General features: G+C 39.0%; 1 protein-coding gene across 5 annotated transcripts in view; it reads right to left on the bottom strand.

Annotated features, from left to right (window-relative positions):
- The window catches only part of INPP4B (inositol polyphosphate-4-phosphatase type II B), an 825,365-nt gene that overhangs the window by 75,854 nt on the left and 723,320 nt on the right, over positions 1-26,191 (bottom strand). For all 5 annotated transcript variants that reach the window (XM_070474820.1, XM_070474815.1, XM_070474816.1 and 2 more), the window contains 5 exons: positions 15,257-15,429; positions 13,905-14,028; positions 12,724-12,841; positions 6,915-7,055; positions 4,983-5,080 (listed from right to left, as the gene is read on the bottom strand). In XM_070474820.1, coding sequence (XP_070330921.1) covers positions 4,983-5,080; positions 6,915-7,055; positions 12,724-12,841; positions 13,905-14,028; positions 15,257-15,429 — 654 coding nt within the window. The remainder of the gene's footprint in view (positions 1-4,982; positions 5,081-6,914; positions 7,056-12,723; positions 12,842-13,904; positions 14,029-15,256; positions 15,430-26,191) is intronic.

The raw sequence follows: 26,191 nt of genomic DNA, 5'->3' as shown, positions 1-26,191 counted from the left end.
AAATTATTTAAACAATTCCTCTAAAATGAATTATCCATAAAATATTAGTACTATAGTCCACGGGGACACCAAGAGTTCAACACGACTTAATGACTGAACAACAACAATCCTATTCTCTTATTTCCGAAGATGGAAAGAATTCATAGGCACTTTTCTTTTTCCCCATGCAGAAGTGAAATCTGTGGCAATTCATGACCACACAATGAATGTCAGAAATGATCAAGGAGAAACTAACACTTTTTCGACAACAAAAGCAACAAAAACAAAAGTAAATTTTTCACAGAAAGGATCAATACTAAGAGCAACTAGTATTCTGGAAAGAAGGCTTCCCTTGTGGCTCAAGACAGTAAAGAATTCACCTGCAATGCAGGAGACCTGGGTTCAGTCCCTGGATTGGGAAGATTCCCTGGAGGAGGATATGGCAACCCATTTCAGTATTCTTGCCTAGAGAATCCCATGGACAGATGACCTTGGTGGGCTACAGTCCATGGGGTTGCAAAGAGTCAGACATGACTGAGAGAAGAGATTTAGAGTTAAGATACACGATTCCTTGATCATGCTGAGTCACGAAAGTGTAAGCTACTAGGGGCAGAGTCTTTCATCTTTCACCATCCATAGCAATAGGCACAGAGTCATACATGATATGGTCTCTCTCAATGTCTGCTAAATTGAATGGGAGGCTTACAGCAACCATAGCCAAAAAAATACAGGATGAAATATAACAACAACATTTTACTTACCCTCATCATCAGCCTAAGATTTTTTTCTAAAAAATTTTTCTGCAATTTTTATGCTACAATTGATGAAATATTATATATAAGACAGGGACATCAAATATTGTGGAGGTAGTTGACATCAGCTCGCTAAAGGCCCTGCCTGACCCCCCTTCTAAGCTCACAAGCTAGAATAGCCCACCCTTAAAGCACTCACACAGGGACCAATAAATGGCAGTACTCCAATAGAACTGCATGAAAATGTTCTTCTCCTTTGCTTTGGAAAAAAGACAAGAGAAGGGAATTATTACCAAAGAGAGAAATGAGAGATTGGAGATTAAAAATTGACACTTGGTCAGTCCTCATTTAAAGGGAAAAGACAGCATTTCATCTGCTCCTTTCATGAAACTCAGGGGCCTTGAATCATGTGAGATGAGATGGTTACTCTAAATCATGGAGCAGTCTGTGCCAGCGGTTTACAACAGTACTTTATTTTATTTTGCTAACCCACCCCTTAAGTGTCTTAATGCTTTTGGCAGGGTATGAAAGGGGCCTTGAAAGGTTTCTGAACTCATCAAACCCATCTGGAAGATCAGAGCCGGAGAGAGAGAGAAACACTCATACCTGACCCATGGGAGCTTCCCTAGTTGATCAAAGGGGCCAGTGATATCACAGACAGGACCTGAGTGGAAGTAGCTCCTGGTGATTTACTGTGCCTTAGAGTTAAGGCAGCAAGACAACTGTCTGAAGGCTGCATCACTAAGCTAGGAAAATTCAAGGGAGAAATCCACAGCACAAGGTACCCAGACAGAGCACAGACCTCTCAGCCATCAACAGCTCTGTCTGATAACAGCCTCAGATAAATATACAATACATGCATGTGTATATGTATCTATACATTTGTGTGTACATGCATTCACACCTATATCTGTATACACGTACACATATATCTACACAAATGTATATGTACATATACACATGTATGTATTCCATTAGTGGAATACTTGATAGGTGGGAATGGCCTCTCTCTCGGCAGATTCATGGGATCTATGGCTGGGAAGTACCTGTTACAGAGGAGGGAGCCGAGAACGGGTGATTCCTTTCCTGTAAATCTTTGCTGAAACATCTATTGGAGCAAGAAATATACATATATATGTAAAAACATATGTATATATCTAAATGGACATCTACACATACATGAATATGTACAGCTCTAGATCCCATGAATCTGCTGAGAGAGACAGACAGACAGAGAGATAGAGAGAGAGGCTATTCCAATGCACCAAGCCTTTCACTAATGGCCCCTCTGCAGATACAAGGAAGATGTAGTTGGAGGATAGTAATTTTTGAATTTGATTATTTCTTCCAAAGGAACTTGAGACTTTCAAACAGATCAGTCTATAAATCACCAGACTGTGCCCAACACACTGAAAGGAAACGGGGTTCTGTTGCCTGGCAACTTTAATTTTACTCCCCTCCCCACTAACAACTCCTAAGGGGTGTGTGTCCCATCAGTACGGCTGATAGAACTATTAGGACAAAAAGATTCTGCATGTGTAGACTGCTGAATTGAGACTATCAACTGAACCTACTACATATTTAACAGCCTTGCAGAATATGTGGGGAAGAATCAATGTTTTAGACCATAAAAGTTAAGTATAAAAAAAGTAAAAGGATGGTACTGCTTAATTGAAAGTGAAAATATAGGCTAAAATAACTTATTCATTAATTCCTGATATTGCAAAACTAGGGGACATCCCTAAATTAAAAAAAAATCTTTTGGGATAAAAAGGAAAGTTTTTATTTACTAACAGAATTTGACTAGGTAATAAATCATAAAAAACCAGGGTTAAGTAAATTGATGGATAGGATGTCCAAAATGGATGAATAAGTGAAAGTAATATGGTTAGAGGTTAACTTATCATTTTAACACTATTACAAATTATTCCTTGATTTCACTATGAAAGAAAAATGGTAATTATATGGATTAGGTATATGATCCCACATGGAAATTTTTTCCTCCTTAACCAATAGACTAACCTTTATTCCCACTCTTAATAAAACTTATTGGTTCTTCCTTGAATGGAGTGCAATCCAGTGACACTTTGGGCTACAATATTTCTGCATGAGGAATAATCCTATATATGTCAGTGTAATTTCATAGATATGGTTCAGACTTTTGTTATGGAAAATAACCACAGTCACGTCACACCTTCAATCTGTGCCAAATCTATGATAGTGCTGTCTCAAAAATGTGTTGACGTAACAGGAAACAAAATATCAGAAAAATTCAGTATGTTAAGACAATTTATTTCAACTAATGAAATAAAACTGATTTGATGCAAAAGTCCAGCCTGTTTTCAAGGATGAGATATATTTACATGTTTCTAAAACTGTTATTTTAATTAGCAATACATTATATAAGATCTCATGTTCTTCACATTTTTAAAACTTACACTCCCATGAAGAGTTTAAATGACTTGAATGTAGGGATTACTTTGTATTTCCTATCTGAGAAACACTTCAACAATTATTTATACATATTTCTTTTTTGGAGTGCATAATTGTTTATGTATACAGTATTGAAATCTTTCAAAGACTTTATCAACAACCTACTTTTTAATATAACATGTGTTTTGAGTAGAGATGGTATAGCATTGGTTCTCAAATATTAGTATGGATCAGAAATCACCTGGAAGTCTTATTAAAAGATTGCAGGGCAAGTGCAATAGATCAGCAGAGGGGCCTGAGTATTTGCATTGATAACAAATTTCCAGGTGATACTGATGCTGCTGGTACAGGGATCTCACTTTGAAAGGACCCCTATAAACAGAAATCAAGTTGTCTGTAAAAATTCTGGGAATTACTTCCAAATTACAAGTAACTGTGAGAGAATTATCCAGAAACATCCAAGTTATAATAAACTTTTCCCATTACTTACTAAAGCAAGATAGTTTTGTTTATATTATTAACCTTCCAAGTAATTTACAAATCTGAAATTCATAAGTATGCTGACTGCCAAAGAATCCCTCTGTATTTAATTTCATTTTGGCATTAAAAATATTTTATGTGAAATAAAACATAAAAACAGCAGTAAAATTTTCTAATGATACATACATGGATGTGCTTATGCCACTGTAATATTCTGAAGTAAAATCACTGTGTTATAAAAAGACCTAAATACTCTGCTACCTAAGCTATTTCAAACTAAGTATCAGAATACAGATCAGGGAACAAATTGCCAGCAGATAGATAACAGGCAGAGTTTAATTACAGCTTTTGGTAACGATATTTCTTACTTTATTAAAACCTAGTTTCTTATTGTGACTATCTAAGTAGCTCAACTTATTTATGTATAGTACTTATGGAAGATCTCCAAATACATTCTTGAATCTGTGATTTTGGATTGCTCAAATACGTGCTTAATTTTGTGGGAAAAATAAAAGATGGCAGTACTGAACCATGGCCCAAAAGAAAACAAAAAACAAAATGTAAAATGTTATTTCTATAGGCTTACACCCCAACATGTTCACATAAATATTGCAATAAGTGTTTTCAATAAGTTGTGCCTTAATTTATATCACTTTTAATTACTTGCAAAATTTATGTTCTGATTTATATATATAGGAATATATAGAAACATACACACACACAGATTCTGATTCTGGGAAAGATAGAAGGCAGGAGGAGAAGGGGACAACAGAGGATGAGATGGTTGGATGGCATCACTGACTCAATGGACATGAGTTTGAGCAAGCTCCAAGAGATGGTGAAGGACAGAGAAGCCTGGCATGCTGCAGTCCATGGGGTCGCAAAGAGTCAAACACAATTAAGCAACTGAAAACCAACACACACATATATATGCTAGAGATATATCTGATGTAGACTACAAATTAGAAACCTACATCTTTATTAAAGTCTTCTATGTAGTTAAGAATTCTACAAAATTTCTGTTGGATTCAATTGAGATTTCTAATTATGAATTCCTTATTTTTCACTTCTGGCACTTTCCAAGGACACTGAAATTAATGTCCTAGTATGAGCAGCAGGACACACTTGACTGCAATCAGAACAACGAGGCAGGTGTCTGTGAGGCCACCTTGGCAATCAGTCTCTTTGGCGCAAACAATTTCAAAATCACTCTCACATTCCCACCCCATGCTTTTTTCTTCCGTTGACCTTTATGTCTGTCCTCTCCCAAAGAATTATTAATCAAGAAATTATTATTGTTGTGTTTTTTTCTTTTTTTTTGGTAACTTGCATACTTACAATCAGGAGGCATCTTTTCCATAAATATTGTGCAATACTCTTTAAGGAGTTCAAAATTTTCCTGATTAATACTTTCTTGCAAAGAGACATCCCCAAACCTAAATATAGAAAAAAGAGAATAGTTATGATTTATAAAACAGGACCCAAAAGTAACTTTTTTTATCTTTCTTTTTTAAATAGATGGTAATAGTTTTGCAAGGGAGGAGTCTGTTTTTTGAAACAACATTGCATAATGGTGAAATCTAACATATTCCAGTTTCCACTGGCCCTGATTCCACCAATCTTTTTTGACATACCAAAGTATTCTTACAATCATCAAATGTGAACCTGAATGAAATAAATCTAAAACACTAACCCCATGCCTCTGCATAACTGACACTCTGTCCAAGTTAGTTTCTCCCATCTCTGCAGGGCTGTATCTCTAAAGACACAAAAACTCTCCCCTCTCTTTTGATCCCTCCAATCTTCCTCCTCACCAGTGATAGCTTGAGGAGCGGTCCAGAAGACCAGGACCAGATACTGAGCTGCAAATAGCCTTAAACACACTGCTGCAGGCACATGGAGAGCCCTCCACTCTCCCAGGGACTAGCTCACTTCTGTGAACTGTATTTTTCTGTCCACACCATGAAGGATGCCAGCCTCTGTACTGGTGCTCTTCTGCTGTCTTCTATAAATGTAGTGGTTTTTTAGTTTAGTTAAAAAAACAACAGTAAAGGATTAAAACATTCTTATCAAATCATGGCAAAGAATACACTAGCTAACGATGTGGGTAGGAGATGTATAGAGAGTAAATTATAGATAAGGAAGCATTTAAAATACTCTCCAAAAGTTTAGCTTTGGGGAGCTTTCTCAGCCAGGCTTTACAGCAAGACAGTAACTTCTTTCTGTAAGAAGTTTTAGAGAATCTTTTAAAAATGTATTTTGTGAACCTTAACTCTTATCTGTTTTTGATAATCTCTACATGTGAACCGCTGAAAAATTGATGCTTTTGAACTGTGGTGTTGGAGAAGACTCTTGAGAGTCCCTTGGACTGCAAGGAGATCCAACCAGTCCATCTGAAAGGAGATCAGTCCTGGGTGTTCATTGGAAGGACTGATGCTGAAGCTGAAACTCCAATACTTTGGCCACCTCATGCGAAGAGTTGACTCATTGGAAAAGACCCTGATGCTGGGAGGGATTGGGGGCAGGAGGAGAAAGGGACGACAGAGGATGAGATGGCTGAATGGCATCACCGACTCAATGGGCATGAGTTTGAGTAAACTCTGGGAGTTGGTGATGGACAGGGAGGCCTGGCGTGCTGCGATCCATGGGGTTGTAAAGAGTCGGACACAATTGAGTGACTGAACTGAACTGAACTGACATGTGAACCATCTAAGATGCTAAAGTAATTCCTTTATCTGCTAAAAAATGGTTTCTTACAATTACTTATGAAATCACAGAAAATCACCTGTCATTTAACTGAGTAAACTAATATGAAAGGATGTGTTCATATAAGGATATAAAGGATATGTGTTCAGATAAAGGATCCTCCAATAACAATTATTTTAGTAAATAAAGGAAAGGATAACATGTTTTAGGTCCAGAAAATGTTGACAAAATTAGCAGAGTTTACAATGCTGAAATACATGTGAGCCTAAAACAATTCTAAAATTTGATACACACACATAGGTATTTGGAAACATGAAGAAAGCTAACCCATGCGAATATTCTGGTATTGACACCAATATTTTCCTTATTATTTTGCAACATTTAAACTTGGTATGAGCCAGGAATCTTTAAACATGAATAATTCTGTCTGCTATATCAAGGAACTTAGTTTGGAAGAAAGGAAAATGTTACCCATGAATCCAGTGTCTATGCATAGGTACATGTGGAATTACTCAGCATATTCATAACAATTAAAAAAAGACTGGTCTTATATCTGAACCTTACCTCTCCGCAAGAGTTTGCTGTTCATTAATTCCAACATTAAAAAGTACTGGATACACATGAAGCAATTGTCCTTCTTTAATCTGCAGAGGCAGCGACTCAAACATTCTCGCTGGAACCTTCACCTCCACAACATAATGCTCACTGGAGACAGAGGAGGACAGAGAAGCAGCGTTGCTTTATTTCATTCAATTTTATTTCTTTAGATTCATTGTAAAGAAACAACAAAACAGCTGGAACATAGCACTGACTCAGGTTTTTGGTTGTTATTTGCTTATTTTCTATTATTAATTCATTTGATAATCATTTCATTCATTTCACTATTAAATTACTTGGCATAAAGAATTGTTTACATTTACTTCTATTACTCTGAGTTGTTTTAGGAAAGGAAGAACATTTAGTGCATGTTCATATACCATGTACATAAGAGCTTCAGTATTTGTTTTCTTGATTTTAATTATTTTCAGACCAGCTCAATGATAAGAAAAGCAATTAAATGATGGATTTTCAATATAGTGAAACTAATGAACGAAATCATTTATAACATTTTTAGCATCCTAATTGTTATTATTGATGAACCTCCTGTTTGTGATGGCCTGATGGAAATGCAATAGTTTTATTATTCAAGACGTAACCTTGGTGGTTCCTGATCATTTCTCCACATTATCATGGGAACATTTTTTTCATTGGAAATTTCCATTAAAAATTACTCTTAATGTTTAGTGTTGAAGATTTAAATTGGGATTCACAAAATAAGGTCAAGAAGAATAACTGCTTATGTATTCTGAAACGTATCTTTTGATCTAGCATGAACTGAGAAAAGAAATGTCAAACTTCACCTGGAATTAAGGAAAGTCCATGTGTTTCCTGAACTATATAGCATGCTAGTGTTGTAATAAGTATATGGTGTAAGGAAGAACAGGACAATGAGCGGGTCTCTGTGAAAATCTTTTCAGTTTCTCTAGTATAATAACACTGATGCTTACTCTGAGTCTTCGACTGCCAGACTTTTTCACCTCAGCTTTGAACGAGAGAACTGGGAAATACCATCCATCCAGCAAGCAGGGATGTTAGCACCACCCTCAGATGAATGGACACTTCATTTCTCTTTTAAAAATTGCTTTCAGTGTCCTTTACAATAGACTACTAGGTGGCTGATATTTACTTATTTCAAAATTTTCTGGAATATGAGAAGATTCAGTGGGTGAAGTCTGCTCTGCATTTAAAGATTGCTCTGAAGGTGAAACATTATACACTTCATGATAGTTTTTTAAAACACTGAAGTATAGTTGATTTACAATGTTGTTTTAGTTTCAGATGTATAGCAAAGTGATACAGTTATACACATACACATCTTTTCAGATTCTTTTCCATTATAGGTTATTATAAAATATTGAATATAGTTCACTGTACTATTAAGTAGGTCCTTGTTTATTTTAAACATAGTAGTGTGTAACTGCTGATCCCACACTCCTAATTTGTCCCCCAATTCTCCTTTGGTGTGGTAGTCATTCCCTTCCCCAGGGGATCTTCCCAACCCAGGGACCAAACCTGGGTCTCCTGCGTTTCAGGCAGATTATTTATCATTTGAGTCACCAGGGAAACCCCAAGAATACTGGAGTGGGAAGCCACTTGCCCTGGTTGCTCACATGGTAAAGAATCTGCCTGAAATTCAGGAGACACACCTTCAGTTCCTGTGTCGGAAAGATCGCCTAGAGAAGGGGATGGCTACCCACTCCAGTACTCTTGCCTAGAGAACTCCACGGACAGAGGAGCCTGGTGGGCTACAGTCCATGGGGTCACAAAGAGCCGGACACGACTGAGCTACTAGCACTTTCACTTCCCCTTTAGTAACCATGTCTGTTTTCTATTTATGTTTTTTAAATAAGTACCTTTGTATTATTTTTTTGATCCTGCATATAGTGACATCATATGATACTTGTCTCTGTATGACTTGTTTCACTTAGTATGATAACCTCTAGTGTATCTATGCTGCTGCTGCTGCTGAGTCGCTTCAGTCGTGTCTGACCCTGTGAGACCCCACAGACGGCAGCCCACCAGGCTCCCCCGTCCCTGGGATTCTCCAGGCAAGAACACTGGAGTGGGTTGCCATTTCCTTCTCCCATGCATGAGAGTGAAAAGTGAAAGTGAAGTCGCTCAGTCGTGTCCGACTCTTCGTGACCCCGTGGACTGCAGCCCACCAGGCTCCTCCACCCATGGGGTTTTCCAGGCAAGAACACTGGAGTGGGGTGCCATTGCCTTCTCCGTATGCTGCTGCAAATGGCATTATTTTATTCTTTTTTATGGCTGAGTCATATTCCATTTTGTACATATGTGTGTATATATGTATATACATACACACCTCAATCTTCTTTATCCATTCATCTGTCAGTGGGCATGTAATTTGCTTCCATGTCTTGGTTATTCTAAATAGTGCTGCTATGAATCTTTTTGAATTACAGTTTTTGTTTTTCCCAGGAATGGGATTGTTGGATCATATGATAACTTTTAGTTTTTAAGAAACCTTCATACTATTTTCCAATTAACATTCCCACCAACAGTGTAGGAGGGTTCCCATTTCACCATAAACCTCTCAAGTGGTTACTATTTTTAGTTTTTGATGATGGCCATTCTGACTGATGTGAGGTAATACCTCTTGGTAGTTTTGATTTGCATTTCTCTAATAATTAGCAATTATGGTGAAGGACAGGGAAGCCTGGCATGCTGCAGGCCATGGGGTCACAAAGAGTTGGACACAACTGAGCGACTAAACCACAAAATAATTAGCAATGTTGAACATCTTTTCATGTGCCTGTTGGCCATGTGTCTTCTTTGGAGAAATGTCTGTTTAGGTCTATTGCACATTTTTTTGGATCAGGTTGTTTGTGTTTTATATTGAGCTGTATAAGCTGTTTGTATATTTTGGAAATTAATCCCCTGTCAGTTGCATCATTTTCTCCCATCCCATAGGTAGTCTTTTTGTTTTTGTTTATGGTTTCCTTTGCTGAGTAAAGACTTTTGAGTTTAATTAGGTCCCATTTGTTTATTTTTGCTTTTACTTCCATTGCACTCAGAGACAGATCCAAAAAAACATTGCTGCAATTTATGTCGGAGTGTTCTGCCGATGTTTTGTCACTCCATTAAAATATAATTGACATAAGCTCATTGTTTTAAGTATATGATTCAGAGTTTTAGCAAATTTATAGAGTTGTGCAATCATGACCATAATTCACTTTCAGAACATTTCCACTGCCTTAAAAAAAATCCTTTGTTTGCATTCAAACCCCAACTCCATAGTCGGCCCCAGCAAACAACTGATCTATTTCTATGTCTCTGCATTTTACTTCTCTACATATTTTATATAAAGAGAATCATGCAAGGTATAGTCTTTTGGGTCTGGCCTGCCTCATTCAGCATCACTGTCAGGTCACGTGTGTCAGAGCATGCTGGACAGTGTTCTGTTGTTTAGATATACCACATTTTGTCTGTGCATTCAAGTTGATGAACACTTCATTACTTCATGATTTTGGCTACCTGTGTTCTGAAAAACGCTACTAGTTTTGTGTGGACATTTCCTCTTGGGTATATACTGATGAGTCATGTAGCAATTTTAGGTTCACTCTTTAAGCAACTGCCAAATTGTTTCCAAAGTGACAAAACCACCAATCGTGAATGAGGATTCCAGATCCGTGAATATGGACTGTCTTTTCATTTATTGGATCTTATTAATTTCTCCAAGCATTATTTTGTGTGTTCTGTTTCTAATTCTTCATGAAAATTGCTCAGTCTTGTCTGACTTTGCAACCCGATGGACTATACAGTCCATGCAATTCTCCAGGCTAGAATAGTGGAGTGGGGTAGCTTTCCCTTCTCCAGGGGATCTTCCCAACCCAGAGATCAAACCCAGGTCTCCTGCATTGCAGGCAGATTCTTTACCAGCTGAGCCACAAGAGAAGCCCAAGAATACTGGAGTGGGTAGCCTACCCCTTCTCCAGGGGATCTTCCCGACCCAGGAATCTGGGGTCTCCTGCATTGCAGGTGGATTCTTTACCAACTGAGCTATCAGGTGTGGTATGTGTGCTCAGTCTTGTCTGACTCCCCGAAATCCCACGGACCACAACCCACCAGGCTCCCCTGTCCATGGATTTTTCCAGGCAAGAATACTGGAGTGGGTTGCCATTTCTTAGAGTGCTTTATTAAATTTAGTCTGATGTAGTTATTCTATTTGATGCTATTGTGAATGGTTATCTAGTCACCACTGTTTCTAACAACTTTCCAAGAGTGCACTTTATTCTTTTTCTTCTCTGGTCCAAACCAAGTCAGCCCCCTCTGGCAGGAGACTGGGGATTTTATGGCCTGCTTTACCCTCATAAAACTGTGCTGACAGAGTTGAGGAAGATGGGAGCAACTCGGCAAAAACGCCACACACTCCTACTGGCTTATCCAATGTACACCAGTTTTTCACGAATAAGTACTTCTAAATTTGTGCACAAATTTAGTCCTTAGTTGTAAGATGGTTGCTTTAGAAAATTCTGTCCAATTATAATGTCGCTTTCTGGAGAAAAATTTTGCCAAGCTGCTCACTTTGCCATTCCAGTTTCATTCCCATCCATATGATAGCTTTTGAATTTAGATACAGTCTAAACTCCCTCAGTTCTTTAAACTCCCTCAGAAAAAACATCTGCACTCTTCCTATAGCAAATGATCTGGTAAGCTTCCATTATAAAAGTGATAAAAGTATCAGTTTCTCACTTTTGATAATAATCCTCATAGTAATACAAGGTGGCATTGTTTTCTAGGCATGTGTATGAGCAATTTTATTCCTTTTTCTTCCAATGAATGGCAAATTAAGCATTAGGCTGCAGTTGAGATATTTAGTTTTAAAGGGATGTATTTTTTCTTTATATATAAGAAACAGTTACCTTTCAATCAACCATGGATTTCTAGGCATTCTTTACACAAAATTTTAAATAATTATATGTTTATTATAGAAAGAAAACAAGTTTAGTTTGAATTTTTATATTTTATACCTAAGTCTCTTCATCTCTGGCACAAAAAGGGCTCTCTTTAAAAATTCATTTTTTTTTTAAACTCTGATCTGAGAAAGCTTCAAATTTCAAATATCTTCATGCAGCATTTAAAAGTGCTAATGCCAGAATGGTTAAAATTTCGAGGACTTCTGACTGAAATAATTTATCCATAGGATGTAATTCTTCTATTGGAGGTCTATTCTACACACCATCATTTTTCTAAATTATTTGATATTTTGCCCATCATACAATGACCTTCAAAGCTATTTATTTAAAACTGTTCTTGGAAATCTCAGTCTGACAGTGAATTGTCAAAAATAATTAAGAAAAATGGTGGCATATGCCCCTGACATAGGAATACATCTTTTCTAAAATTCTGCTGCTTTTAACAGAATTTAATACCAAGTCATCTCAAGAATTATGACACTATTAACTAAATGATTCCAGCAAAAATAAAAACATCCAGAGCTTTAGACTAGATAGTAATAAAAAGAAAAATGTTTTTCTCATGCTTGCTATTACTTTGAATTCCTCACATTTCGCGGGGGAGCATTATCCTATTTATTTCACTGTAGTGCAATTTACAAACATCCATGAGACTTCTAAGAGTTTTTCAGTATCTTCCCCTGTCATGTCACCTATATTTATTTCTCATTCAAAGAAGGAAAAGAGAACAAAAGAAACATTTCCAAGCCAAATCTCAATTCTCCTTGGCTCTGTTGTCAGGGGTTAGTAAGAAACATCTAACAAAGCTTGGTCTTTAGGAAATGGGCACCACTTACCGCCTTCCTGTTATAACTGGCAAGACATCATTGGATGTGGCTTCGATTATTTTAAATGCGACTTTTTTCAAATCCGAAATACCAACGGCCATGTCCTCGAGCATTCCAATTTCCTCACCTAAGCAAGGGCAAAGGAACCTAGTTACAAACATACTATTTGAAGAGAATGTCTCTTTGTATTCCGCCTCCCTGCTAGAATTTGTTCTAACAATTTAGTGAATGAGTTCCTGAATGCAGTGAATCCATTCTAAGGACATTTGCCTCAGTCTGAAGGTTTTCAACAGTGAAATCAGAACCGTTTCAATAGACTCCAGCTGTCCATATGCCCTTTGAAGGAAGGAAGGAGGTATACCTTTGCTGGAAGGCTAGAGAGAAGCTTTAATTCTTTGATGACACAAAGTATCGTGCAAATCTTTCTCTCTTGGCAGGACTGACATTTGATTTCTAGAAAATAGAGATGGTTGCACTGAAGATCACTGACCTAAGCTCATGCTAGTTTTATATTTAATACACTGAAAAAATAAAGCCTAATGAGGAGGCAATTAAATAAGAATCTGTCCTGTACAAAAGAAATATAATGTGAGCCACATACATAATTTTAAATATCCTAGAAGTCAGATTTTTAGAGTAAAATTTTAAAGGTGAAATTAGCTTTAATACTGTTTTCCTTTAGCCCAATATATCCCAAACAGCATTGCAGCTGTAAATCAATATACAATGATTAATTATTCATGAATTATTAATATAAAACTGTTTTCTACTAGTCTTTGAAATCTGGTGGGCACGTTGAGGATTTATTGATCTGGACTAGATATGTTTCAAGGCTCAAATGCCACACCAACCTATGTATTGAACAGGGCAGTTCCAGACATTAGAGACTTGGGACTTTAAAAATCCAGTCATTGAAACTAGGTTAGCAAAAGCTTTTTATATTTAAAAAGCCAGATGGCTGCCCAGGACTCCACTGTGAAGTAATCTATAATTCCATTTTCAAAACATAATGAGGGTAAAAGCACAGTGACAAGGAGAATGAATATAAAGAATTGAAAGTTATATGCTTTCTCTAATGCTTGATGCAAGAAAGGTTGACCTCTTATTTTTATGTTTAACTGAAGAATCTATGGATCACATAGCTTTATGAATAGGGATATTATTTTAACATGGACTAAAGCAATACTCACTATATGTACTCAGCAGTCCTTCATATTGTACTATCAATCCCACTGTGTGAAGCTGCTCAAGGAAGCCAGGGTCATACAGACTTGTGTGCAATTTGATGATAAAACCACAAACCAATCCAGTAAGCTAAAACAAGAGAAAAAGAAAAGAAAAACACTGAAGAAATTCCTGGGGTCAGTGAGCTTTAATTTAAAAATATTTAAGACTTTGAGACATCACAGACTTAATTAGAAATTTCCAAGCATGTGTAACAAAATTGTAACTATTATATATCCATTTTGAAACCATGGATGTATAAACCCAGGCTCTCTGACAGTTTGAGAAAGGCAGCACTGTGAAAGGGGAAAGACCAGGCGGTAAAATCATAAAAAGTCACTTAACACTTCCAAAACATTCTCAAATATTTTTGCACACAAAGAATAGAGATAATAGTTCTCATTCCACAGAGTTGTAGTGGAGAGATCTGTAAAAGGCAGAGCAAAGTGCCTGACACTTTGCTCCATTTACTACTGGGTCATCCATGAAATGGTAGGGGACAAGGGATATTTTGGTTAAATTATTCCCTTTATCTGGATGGTTTACAAAGACAAGTTTCCATCTCTTTCCCTCCAGGTGTGTCTATAAAACTCAGTCACGGCGGAGCAGGCAGGAGGGGAGTGGGAGCATGGCTATTGTGACGGGTGCCATGGGCTAGGGTTGGGTGTCGGCAAAGGAGGTGACAGTGCCATCCTTCCATCCAAGACAATGGCCTGGCAAACTTCTATGTAAACGACAAAAACAAACAACAACAACAACAACAACAAACAGACTATTATAAGGCCCTGTCCAGAATTCACGAGGGAGCTGTAGAAATAAGGGGTTGCAAACAGATCCCTTTTGCCAGTCCTGGCTGCTATCTGCATGGTGCATGGTGCAGACACCCCAGGAATAATATGAGGACAGGACAAGGGACTCTTTCCCTCAAAGACTCTGTGCCCTATGAAACAAAGGACATTTCAGAGACACGGCCACCTTTTTGCAGAAATAATTATTTAAGGTCTCACACACTGTTTCTATTCAGCTAGGTATCTGTTATGAATAAGAAAAGCCGGGTATCAATACCTTAAGAAAAGGATCCCCTTAAAGAGCAAACTATTGGACTTTCCTGGTGGTCCAGTGATTAAGACTCCAAGCTTCCAATGCAGGGGGCATGGGTTCGATCCCTGGTCAGGGAACCAGGATCCCACAGGTCAGGCGGTATGGCCAAAAAAATAAAACTAAAAGCAGACTATCGTAAGAAGATCTCTTTCCTCACTAAGGATGCTATTTGACAGCCCATCAGTGTGCTGGGCTCACAAAAACAAGAGGCACCTACCGCTTGGCTGAAGACGATGTCTCTTCTCAACGTCAGCATCAAACACTGGGGCAGGCTGTAGGCGAGCTCCTGGAGGAGCACGAACGTCAGGGACCGCTTAGCTCGGTTCACCACTTCTCCCATGCCGTCCTTCAGGCTGAGGATGAGGGGGTACAGCTGCTCATACCAGTCCTCTGTGGGCGGGCGGGGCGTAAGAGCAGTGGGATCGGTGGATGAAGACTAATTTACTTGCTTTCAGCAATGTTCTACACATTACTTAGAAGTTACAAAGATAAGAGATTTCTGAGCCCAACCTCTCCTCTGAACTCCTGATGTCTATAACCAGCCACCCACTGGATCTTTCCACTTGGATGTATCTCGTTTATAGAAGAACTCCTCTCCTCTCTGCTCATCTCTAATCTGTGCATTGCCTGGATCTTGGTGGATGGTGCCACCAAACGCTTCCCCTGCTGGAAACATGTTTTCCTGGACTCCTTCTATAGTCTTCACATATATTGGGTCATGAAATTAGTTCTACCACCATAATAGGGCTTTCCTGTGGCTCAGATAGTAAAGAATCTGCCTGCAATGCAGGAGACCCAGGTCCTATCTCTGGGTCAAGAAGTTCCCCCAGAGAAGGGAATGGCTACCGCCTCCAGTATTCTTGCCTGGAAAATTCCATGGACAGAGGAGCCTGGTGAACTACAGCCTAGGAGCTTCAAAGACCCATCAAACACTCATCTTCCTTTTGCCCTCTCCCATTATCAGTTACCCATTTCCCACGGACCACTTCCTATCCTGCTCCATAAGTGACCCCTCTTCCTCCAGACGTATCCTTCTCCAATCTTTTCTCAACAGAGTTGCTACAGGGATCTTTCTCATCAGTTTGAATTCCACCACTCACTCTTTCATTTCCTTACTATTTTAAAGACACCAAAGCATTCACAATGAAGTCCCAAAGCATGACAGACCCTGCATTATCTGATCTCGGCCTGTGTCCAGCCTATCTCTCAGAACTTTTTCATTTGTAGCCTTGAGTCCCAGGGGAGCTGAACAGACACATTTCCCCACATCTGTTCTGCTCTCTCATCTCAGTGTCTCTGCAAATCCTATCTGCAATCCTGGAGTATTCTTCCTGTGCTGATCTTCCTGACAAATACTTTATCTTCTCTGCAGACTCAATTCAGGGTTTCTCTCTTCCAGGAAGTCTTCTTGATTTCTCCCTAAATCTCCGCCTCATTTACTAAAATTTGGATCAGGTTCGCTTCTTTGCGTTCACAGCTCCTTGCCTATACTCTTCTGCAAGATAGTAAACTCACTGAGGGCAAGAAATTTGTTTTAATCACTGGATCTCCAGATTGCAGCATATCAAATATTCAATTTTTAATTAAATGAGTAAAGTTGGAATAAATAGAACAAAAGTCTTTTAACATATAGGCATGAATGAGAAAATCAAGTTTTTGACAGTATTTGGAATCTGAATAGCTTTTCTTCAAGTCAGGATACAAAACTGAAACCATCTGTGCTTTCTGTATGCCTAGAAATTTAACATGTTTCAGTTATATAATTATGACTTTGGCATGTGATATAGAAACAAGTTATATTCTATTTCAGTCTATTTGAAAATCAAACCTTGACAAATGTCAAATACTATAAATTCCAGACTGTGTGCTATTCCATTAATATATAAATTGACAGTGGTATGACAAATACAAATACAATTGAAAAGAAATGAGTGCATGCTGAAAAGTTAACTATGAATCAAGATCTGAAGTGATACAATCTTCTCAGTTTACAGAGTGAGTAATGTGAATGGTCAATAACCAGTTAAGACCTTGAAAGAGTTATAGGTAGTGATGAAAAGAATCATAATCACTATCGCACCCTATCTACTGTCACTAACTTGTTTTATGTTCTATAATAGATTAGATGAAATAAACCAAAATGGTTGAAAGGATAATTAATGGTCCCAACTTAATAAAAAGAGGTGCTCTTGTTAATACTCTATGTAAATGCTTATGTGAAGTTGTAATACAAAATACATTAGGAACATTAAGAGTTATTATTTTAAAATATTGTAGAATTAAGTGTTATGACAGGAATAAAAAACACTAGAGAAAAGAGAATTCAATGAAGGCCTGTTAAATCTGTAATCATTTAATAAAGGACTCATTTGTGGGCAGCTTAGGATAAAATATGAACAGTGTGGTTCAGTTGAAATAGGCATCAGGTAACTATTGATTTTTATGTCATTAGTAGACATAAAAGGGCAGATGGAGGTACATCAGACTTATTTTCAGAGTAAAAGACACATCAAGAGACATCAAGAAGGAATACTTGATATTCATATTGTTTTCATAGTTATATTGTCTTACCTTTCACTCTGCTATTTGATTATTGTTCTCAATATGAACAGACAAATACATGTGGAAGACAAATATCTCAATAAATCGACCCAGATGTATATCTTAAAAGAGAACAGACTGAAAACCAATTTTGCTTTGTGTTTAGGTCTGCAAAAATGAATTTCTACTGAAGAATTCTCCAACGTAAAATAAAGCCTGTGTGCAGTAGATGGCGCTGCTTTATCAGCCTGAAGTAAAACTATGTGGTCACTTACTCCATTCTGTAACTGATTTATACTTTTACACATTTGCAAAGTTCCCAAATAGCAGGTATATGTTGTCCGGGCACCTTGCATCCTATTCTGTGTCAAGTGATCAATAACCTTGCCAAAAGTGTGATAAGCTCTTTCTATCAGAAAGTGGAAAATTAACTTATTTTTTCCCCCCCTTGGAAGATACTAGCTCAAATTAAACAGAGCTCATGGCTTTTCTTAAAGATCTTTAAAAGGAGAATCTTCACAGATTTCTTCATCAGCATAATTTCATCACTTCTAAACCTATCTTCACTCTAATTTAACCATTTGATTCCTAATCAGAAATGCAATAAGATTAAAAAAGAAAGAGATCACCTGATCTAGTCCTATTGGAATAAAACTGAGGACCTGGAAAAATAAATAAACATACTGAAATTCTACATCTAGAAGTGCTCTTAGGTATTTGACACTAACCACTTTCCAGTGTCTTTGCTTACTCTAATTATATATACTTCTTATGACTAAAATTTAAGGAAAAGGACAATATAAGGAAACAATGATGAATAAGAAAATGACAAGTAGGTGAGCAAGGTAGAATGTCTTAAAGATAGCAGTAAGCTTCCTATAAAGAAGTATGAGAAAGCTAAAAGTACTTTTTTTTTTCTAGAAAAGAAGCAATTTAAGTTTAGCAGATAAAGGTAAACCCCCCTGGCAAATGCAAATTGCCATGACTTCAGGCTTTGTTCCCTGTTAATATTCACTCAGTGTAAATCTCAGGTTCTGAAATAAACACAATGGTGTGTGACAGGGCAGAGACAGGCTGAAGGAGTCAGTTCATAAAGGGCCTTTTTGCTTCAACGAGCATTCCAAATCACTCTGAGAAAGGCACAGCAAATGCTTGTGTTTCTCCTGAAAAATATTTTTGGGGTACAACAAAAAAAGCATCAGGTCCTGACAATCCTGAGACCACTGTGACATCATCCCTCATGGCTTCCTGTCTCCCCCTATTTCACAATTTACATGGGGCTTGTTTTGTTCCAATGGGAAAGTCATTTTGTGGGATGGATGAAGATGGAGTTCATTCTGTATTTTCTAGTTCAAGTAAGAAATCTTGAAATGAGATTCAGACAACTAAAAACATCTTTAAACAACTACAAGTGGTGCCTATTATGTATGAGGGAACCTTCTGAGGCACTCTAAATTATTTATGTCTTCATGTGAGTGGTCTTACATGGGTGTATATACTATGCAAAAATTCATTAAGCTGTTCACTTAAAATGCATATACTTTTCAGTATCTGTGTTATAGCTCAATAAAAGGCTTAAAAAATAAAAGAATCTTGAAATGCACACATCCACGCTTCTGAGTTTAGCTTCGTCATGTTTCAACGGAGATTTTTACACACACGCATATACACATACACACCTACGATAAACCCAGAGACGCCAGGTAGCTAAGGGCTTGCCAACACGCAGCCACTGCGCCTACACCTCTCGCGGAAGCTAACTGGCCCAGCAGGCACGTAAGTGCCCACATCATTGATTCTTTCCCCTGGGTTCCTTTTAGTGACAGAGGAAAATATGAAGAGAATGTTTTAGTATCTCTATAAAAACTTGCTGAAACTCCTTAACCCTGAGACCAACAAGCAGAGTCTTTCCTCAGGAAAGCATAAAATGTGTGTGGCTTAGCTGAGCTTTTCCTGAGCTTTGTGAAGTGTGCTGGAAGTCGTCCAAGCAGAGCCTGTTTTCCAGCCCTTGACTCGCTTCTCTAACAGGATTCAAGTCAATTCACTGAAGGATTCAGAGAATGACGGCGGGGCGCCCCCTCACCTCCTCCACACACCATCTATTTCCTGTTTAGGATGTTCACGTCCTCTGAGCTCAGCGGCTCTCATGTTGCTCAGGAGAAAAATAAAAGGGCCAAATTCCAACCGACGGTAGCAGAATATAATGTTTTCTTTCCAATTTCTGAGCCATTTTCTTCTCAGGTGCTCAGTCTCCTTTGTTCATTTAAAGTAATTAACTTCACAGAAGCTTGTAGCCAGTATTATTTTTGTTATCACAACTTTTCAGACATTGGGAAAAAAGGACAAGCTCAAAGCTTGCCTACCCATTAAACTTCATGCAAAGAGACAGAAGAAATATATGAGCCTGGCTTGTAGGATTCACCTAAGTTCAGAAGATGATGAACTGTGGAGCAGGACAATTAGAATGGCCTTTAAGGAGGGCGATAAAATTCCCAAGGTTGTGAGAGGAACAGAGACCCATTCCACAGCTGACAGGGTTTCTAACAGGATGTCCAAACCTCAGGTGGCATAGAACTGGCAGTGGTTTCAAGGCTGGGGGCTGGGAGTGGGTATATCTCTGCCCATAGAGTCATCGATGGTGTTAAGGGCCTGTGTTCTATATCAGAGCTTCCCAGTTGGCACAGTGGTAAAGAATCCACCTGCCAATGCAGGAGATGCAAGTGACATGGGTTCAATCCCTGGTTCAGGAAGATCCCCTGGAGGAGGAAATGCCAACCCACTCCAGTGTCCTTTCCTGAAAAATTCCAAGGACAGGGGGGAGCCTGGTGGGCTACAGTCCATGGGGACACAGGAGCCAGACTGAACACATACACACATTAATCTGCATCGACTCAGAGATGGCGACCTGTGTGACCGTCTATGCTTTGGGCACAGTTTTACAATGTGAATGTCAGTGCTTGGAGGGATCAACTAACGATAAGGTTTCCTCTCCAGATACCTTACAGCAGGATTCCTTTGTATAACACACACGTGCAACCGTGGTCATAGACCCGAGGCACCCGGCCATCAGAGGGCTCCAAGGATCAGCCGAATCCCGGGCTACAGAACACAGAAATGAAGCTGACCCAGACAACAACGGAGTAATCAGGGAAAGAGAGGCACCTGCGGAGGCTGAGCTGCCTAGGATGACGCCCCTGGCCACGAAGAATGCCCTCCTCCAAGTCTTCCTCACTCCATTGCCATCTTTATGACTCATCTCCTGGCTCTGGTCCAGGAATTAAAAAAAGAAAAAAATCTATATTTATCTGTCTTTAACGAATGCTAAGCTGTCTTCCTTGTATCAATTTCCCCTTTTTCTCATTGCCCATCATGAGAAATACTGCATCTGTGGAGGACTGGCTACTGGGACCCCTTGATATTCACCCCCAAGGATGCTCATGTCCCTTCTAAAAAATGGTGTAATGCTATCAAGCCTCCATACCCACAGGTTCTACATCTGGCGATTCAACCAACCACAGATGCAGAACCTGCAGACACAGCGGGCCAACTATACACTCATTTGTTAGATGAACAGAACCTCTTCAGTATGAGGTCCTGGGGTGATAAATATTAAAACTCATGACCGCTACCCTCAAGGAGCTTAAAAGACAGAAGAGAACGTCTCAGGAGGTGTGAAGTAATGCCTTCAATGTAAGGAGGGTATAAGTGCTAAGAAAGTTGGGACAAGACACATCTAGCGGGGTGAAGGGTTTAGAGGCAAGAGAATGCATCTCTGGTATGAAGATCATGTTCAGTCATGGTCCTGTCGCTTCCTGAACAAGTGAACGGAGAGCTACACACAGGGAGGTCAGGGAAGCTGCTCGGTATATAGGGAGTGAGCACCAAAATAGTGAGTCTTTGTAGGAACAGTCGGGGAGGGATGTCTGGTTTGATGATGCTGAGTGCTGTAAACAGAAGCCAGGAACTAACTTGGAGGAGCTCAGAAGTGGGACTGGAGGGGAGAGGAGATGGGGCTTAAATGATGAAAAGACTTGGAAAAGGCAGGAATAAAGGGGAAGTAAGTATTGAATGACAACCCACTCCAGCATTTTTGCTTAGAGAATCCCATGGACAGAGGAGCCTGGTGGGCTACAGTCCATGGGGTCACAAAGAGCTGGACATGACTGAGTGCCTAAGCATATACACACATGAGTTGCGCCTGAAGCCCTGATAAAAAAACGATGGAAAATCAAGTGGACAGTCACTGTGGTAGGCATAGGAAATGGAATAAGTAGAAGTGGGGGGAGAAACAGGGAGATGTAGATTTTAGGTGAGCAGGAAGACAAAAGCTAAGAAGCAAGGCCAAATCTAGAAATAATGGGTATCAGATGCATGCATGTGTGTTAAATCGCTTCAGTGGCATCTGACTCTTTGTGACTCTACAGATTATAGCCCACCAGGCTCCTCTGTCCATGGGGTTCTCCAGGCAACAACACTGGAGTGGGTAGCTATTCCCTTCTCCAGGGACCTTCCTGACTCAGGGATCAAACCTGTGTGTCTTATGTCTCCTGCATTGGCAGGCGGGTTCTTTGCTACTAGCTCCACCTGGGAAGCCCTTGGGTATCAGGTCGGGCAAGGCTAACAGTAACTCTGGGAGGAAGATCCCATATAAATGCTGTGTCTTCCTTTGCCCCTAGGAAGAGCAGTCTTAAAGGCACCAAGGGTATTTGCACAAAGGGCAAAGATGCATCTTCAGATGTAATCATCATAGCATCCAGTGAACTATGACCCAAAGTAAGTGACTGATCTTGGTAGCTTCCAGATGTATGAGAAATGAGTGGACTGCCTGACTCCAGACAAACTGCCAGGGGAAGAACAAAGCAACCTTTTCTCACGTTAAGGAAATCTTGTTTGTTTAAATCCTGCCAGTCTGAGAACAATGTCATAAAACTTTCCAGTCTTGCTCTTAGCCAAACAGCAAAGGAAATGCATCAACTGCTACCCTGGTTAAACTTCTCATCTCATAGCACAAAGTTGAAAACTTGAAGTAAATTCTGCTAAGACAGTTTCCAGGAACTAAATCCATTAATCAAACACGCTCTGTATAGGCGGAAGCAAAAAAATTCAATCAGGGCTTATGCTGGAACAGGAAGAGTCACATGTTCACATTCCTTGGGCTTATTTTGCCTTTTGACAAAACTGTAATCTCAGGACTCTGATCTACAAACATGCTGAAATTGAAGAGTAAGTGCATAGGTCATGAGTCAACAAGTAACCTCAAATCACCAATACATCTACAACAGAGAGCTCTTGTCATTTAAATTTTGTCCACTATCTATGATTGAGAAGAGAGGCGTGGTGGAGAGTGAGTTGATGAAAGCTTGATTAGAACACCAAGAGGACAGAAAATGAAACACATTTCTACCCTGAAGTGTACTAGGTGAGTGATTAGTTTCCTAGTTAATTTCAAGGCCAGTGGAATACAGTGCACCCTTAGAAAATTATTTCTACAAATCCAACAAAGTCTAAAGTAAATAGATTCAACTTATAAGTGCTGAGTAAGTAGGCAAGAGGGGCTTGCTTCCCCAGTGGCTCAGTGGGTAAAGAATCCTCCTGCAATGCAGGAGACACAGGAGATATGGGTTCTTATCTTCCTGGGTCAGGAAGATCTCCTGCAGAAGGAAATGGCAACCCACTCCAGTATCCTTGCCTGGAGAATTCCACAGACAGAGGAGCCTGGTAGGCTACAGTCTAAAGGATCACAAAGACTCAGACATGACTGAGCAACTAAGGTAGGCAAGTAACCAACAATAATGAAAAACAATACTATTTCCTATCCTATTCTATATTTATATGCCTCACATTTCCCACAAGGGAGATATGAATCTTTTTTTTTTCTTTTGGTCTATCCCACTTTCTCTGTGGGTATGAATATCACCAGATATATGAGAATGAGAAATATTTTTTTCAATTGTGATTATGAATATGTGGCAACTCTTTCTGCATAAGGTACAATTCCATAGTAAATGTTTGAGAGATACCGATGGGATTGATTTTCATGAAGTTATCTCATAATACTGCTAATTTGTATCTGATAAAACTTAACATTTTGTGCCAAGGGTGATTGCAAAAACTTTATCTGTACAGATTTAAGATTTAGCGATGCTTTCTCCTGAAAAGAAGAGAAGCAGTGCAGAATCGTGATTGAGGGGACAAGGTCCTCAACTTGGACCACCAGGGTCTGAATCCAGGCCAGGCCACCGGACTTGGCATGAAAGTACATGTAACAACAACTGTCTACTTCTTTATCCATTAAATGGGTAGAACTACTCCTATGAGTGTTGCAAGGGTGAAATGATAAAGGCAGCATCTTCAAAATAATTTTGGCACATACAAAGCAACACCAAACTGTTGGCTACTACTTTTAAAAAGATGGGAACAAGCATTAAGTCATTCAGACATATGATCTGATGTCTGTCCACTCACCCACATTTCTTATGCTTTTCTTCTCTCTCTTTTTTTAAAATTAAGTTTCATTGGGGTATAGTTGCTTTACAACGGAACATGTTTCTGCTGAAGAGCAAAGTGAATTGCTGTGTATATATCCCCTCTTTTTTGGATTTCCTTCCCATTTAGGTCACCATAGAGCATTAAGTAATTCTCTGAGCTATATAGTTATCTGCTTTATACACAGTATCAATAATAAACATATATATATATGTGTCAATCCCAATTCATCCCACTCCCGCCTTTCCTCCTTGGTGTCCATATGTTTGTCCTCTCTGCCTGTCTTCTCTCCTATTTCTGAGGATAAACTATTTGTTCTCGAGCGAAGACCAGCTCCTCTATCTGTATACACCAGATCATCCCTCCTCTCACCACTGAAGGGTATCACTCAAGCAGTTCCCTCCCCTGCCTCCGACATCATCAGTATTTCTTTGTTACTGGATTGTTCCCATTAGGACACATGGTTATCATCCCATCTTTAAAAAATAATTCTCTCTTGACTCTACTTCCCTCTATAGCTTCCACCCTGTTTCTCTGCTTCCTTTTGTGCTGAAAGTCCTCAGAGGGTTGTTCATACATGCTGTCTCCAGTTCCTTTTCTTCTTTCCCTTGTAACCTTCTCTATTGAGGCTTTAATCCCTGTGTACTCTAGTTCAGCCACTCTCATCAGCATCATCAATGTCTTCCATGCTGCTAAATCCAAAGTCGCTTCTCAGCCGTCATTTCCCTTACCTACTGGCCGCACTGGGCAGATGGATCCCTCCTGCTTTGTTGAATACCTTCTAACCCTAGATCTCAGGATGTCATATATGTTAACCTCCTAAGTCACTGGTCATTCTTTATCTAACTCTGATGTCGGCTCCTCTGCTTGTTAACATCAGATTGTCCCCATTTGTGATCTGTAGGTCACTTCTCTTTTCTCTGAAAACTCATTTTTTTTTTTTTTTGCTGACATTATTCAGTTTCATGGCTTTAAATTACCTGCTAGCAATTCCCAATTTGAGACCATTTATCTAACCCTCTCTCCTGAATTTCAGATTTTTATATCTAACTGCATACTTGATACTTCCATGGCAAACGTAAGATATTCAAAGAGAACATGTCCCTATTCCTGACTACAAAACTTGTTCTTTCAAGAGTCCTTGCCAGCTAGTCCACAGCCACCCCATCCTCCAGTTCATTCCTGACTTCTCCCTTCTCTCATTTTCCCATCCAAACCATCAGAAAACTCTGTTGGCACCACTTTCAAAGTAAGTACAGAACCCAGCTACTTCTCATCATGTCTAGGCTACTTTTCTTAGTCCAGGCTACTACCATCATGTCTCAATTAGAGAAATAGCTTCTAACAGGTCTATGCCTGTTTCTATCCTTATCTACAGTCTAGTCTGAACATAGCAGCCTGGGTGTTAAAATCTGTCAAATCAGGCTAGTCCTCTGCTCAAAACCCTCCAATTGCTTCTTGATTTCCTCAGAGTAATAGTCAATACAAAGGCTTTAAATTATTTAAACTCGTCTACACTCTCCCCTTCACTTTTCATATTCAGACCAAATGAGCTTCTTTGCTGTTGTCTGATTGTGGAAAGCACACATATGCCTCAAGGCTTTTGCATTAGTTGTTTTCAATACTCAATATATCCTTACCCCAGGTATCCATATGGCTCACTCCCTTATCTCCTTGCTTCTTCATTTAAACATCAACTTTTCAATGAAGCTTGCTCTATTAAACGTCAACAATATTCTGAAACCCTCTTACTTTGCTCTGTATTTTCCCACAGAATGTCACTTGTAACATATTAGGCAATGTCTTTCTTTCTTACGGTATTTATTATGTCGAGAGACATGAAAAGAATATAAAATTCAGGAGGTCAGGTGTTTTGTCCGTTTTGTTCATTACTATATCCTGGTGTCTAGAATAGTGCCTGACACACAGTAGATGCTCAACAAAAATATGCTGAGTGATTGAAAACAAAGAAAAAAAAATTCACAAATTATGTGACATCTTATTATCATAGAACTTCAGAACTGGAAGAGATCTTAAAAAATTGCAGATGATCTTTATTTTACCAACAAAGAAAGTGAGGTCCAGAGAATTTAAGTGACCTGCCAAAGGTCATGTAGCCAAATAA

This window comes from Odocoileus virginianus, chromosome 12 (assembly GCF_023699985.2).
Source record: "Odocoileus virginianus isolate 20LAN1187 ecotype Illinois chromosome 12, Ovbor_1.2, whole genome shotgun sequence".
In the NCBI taxonomy this organism is placed as follows: domain Eukaryota; kingdom Metazoa; phylum Chordata; class Mammalia; order Artiodactyla; family Cervidae; genus Odocoileus; species Odocoileus virginianus.
The sequence above is the reverse complement of the archived record's forward strand: the minus strand, read 5'-3'. Positions and strand labels throughout refer to the sequence as shown.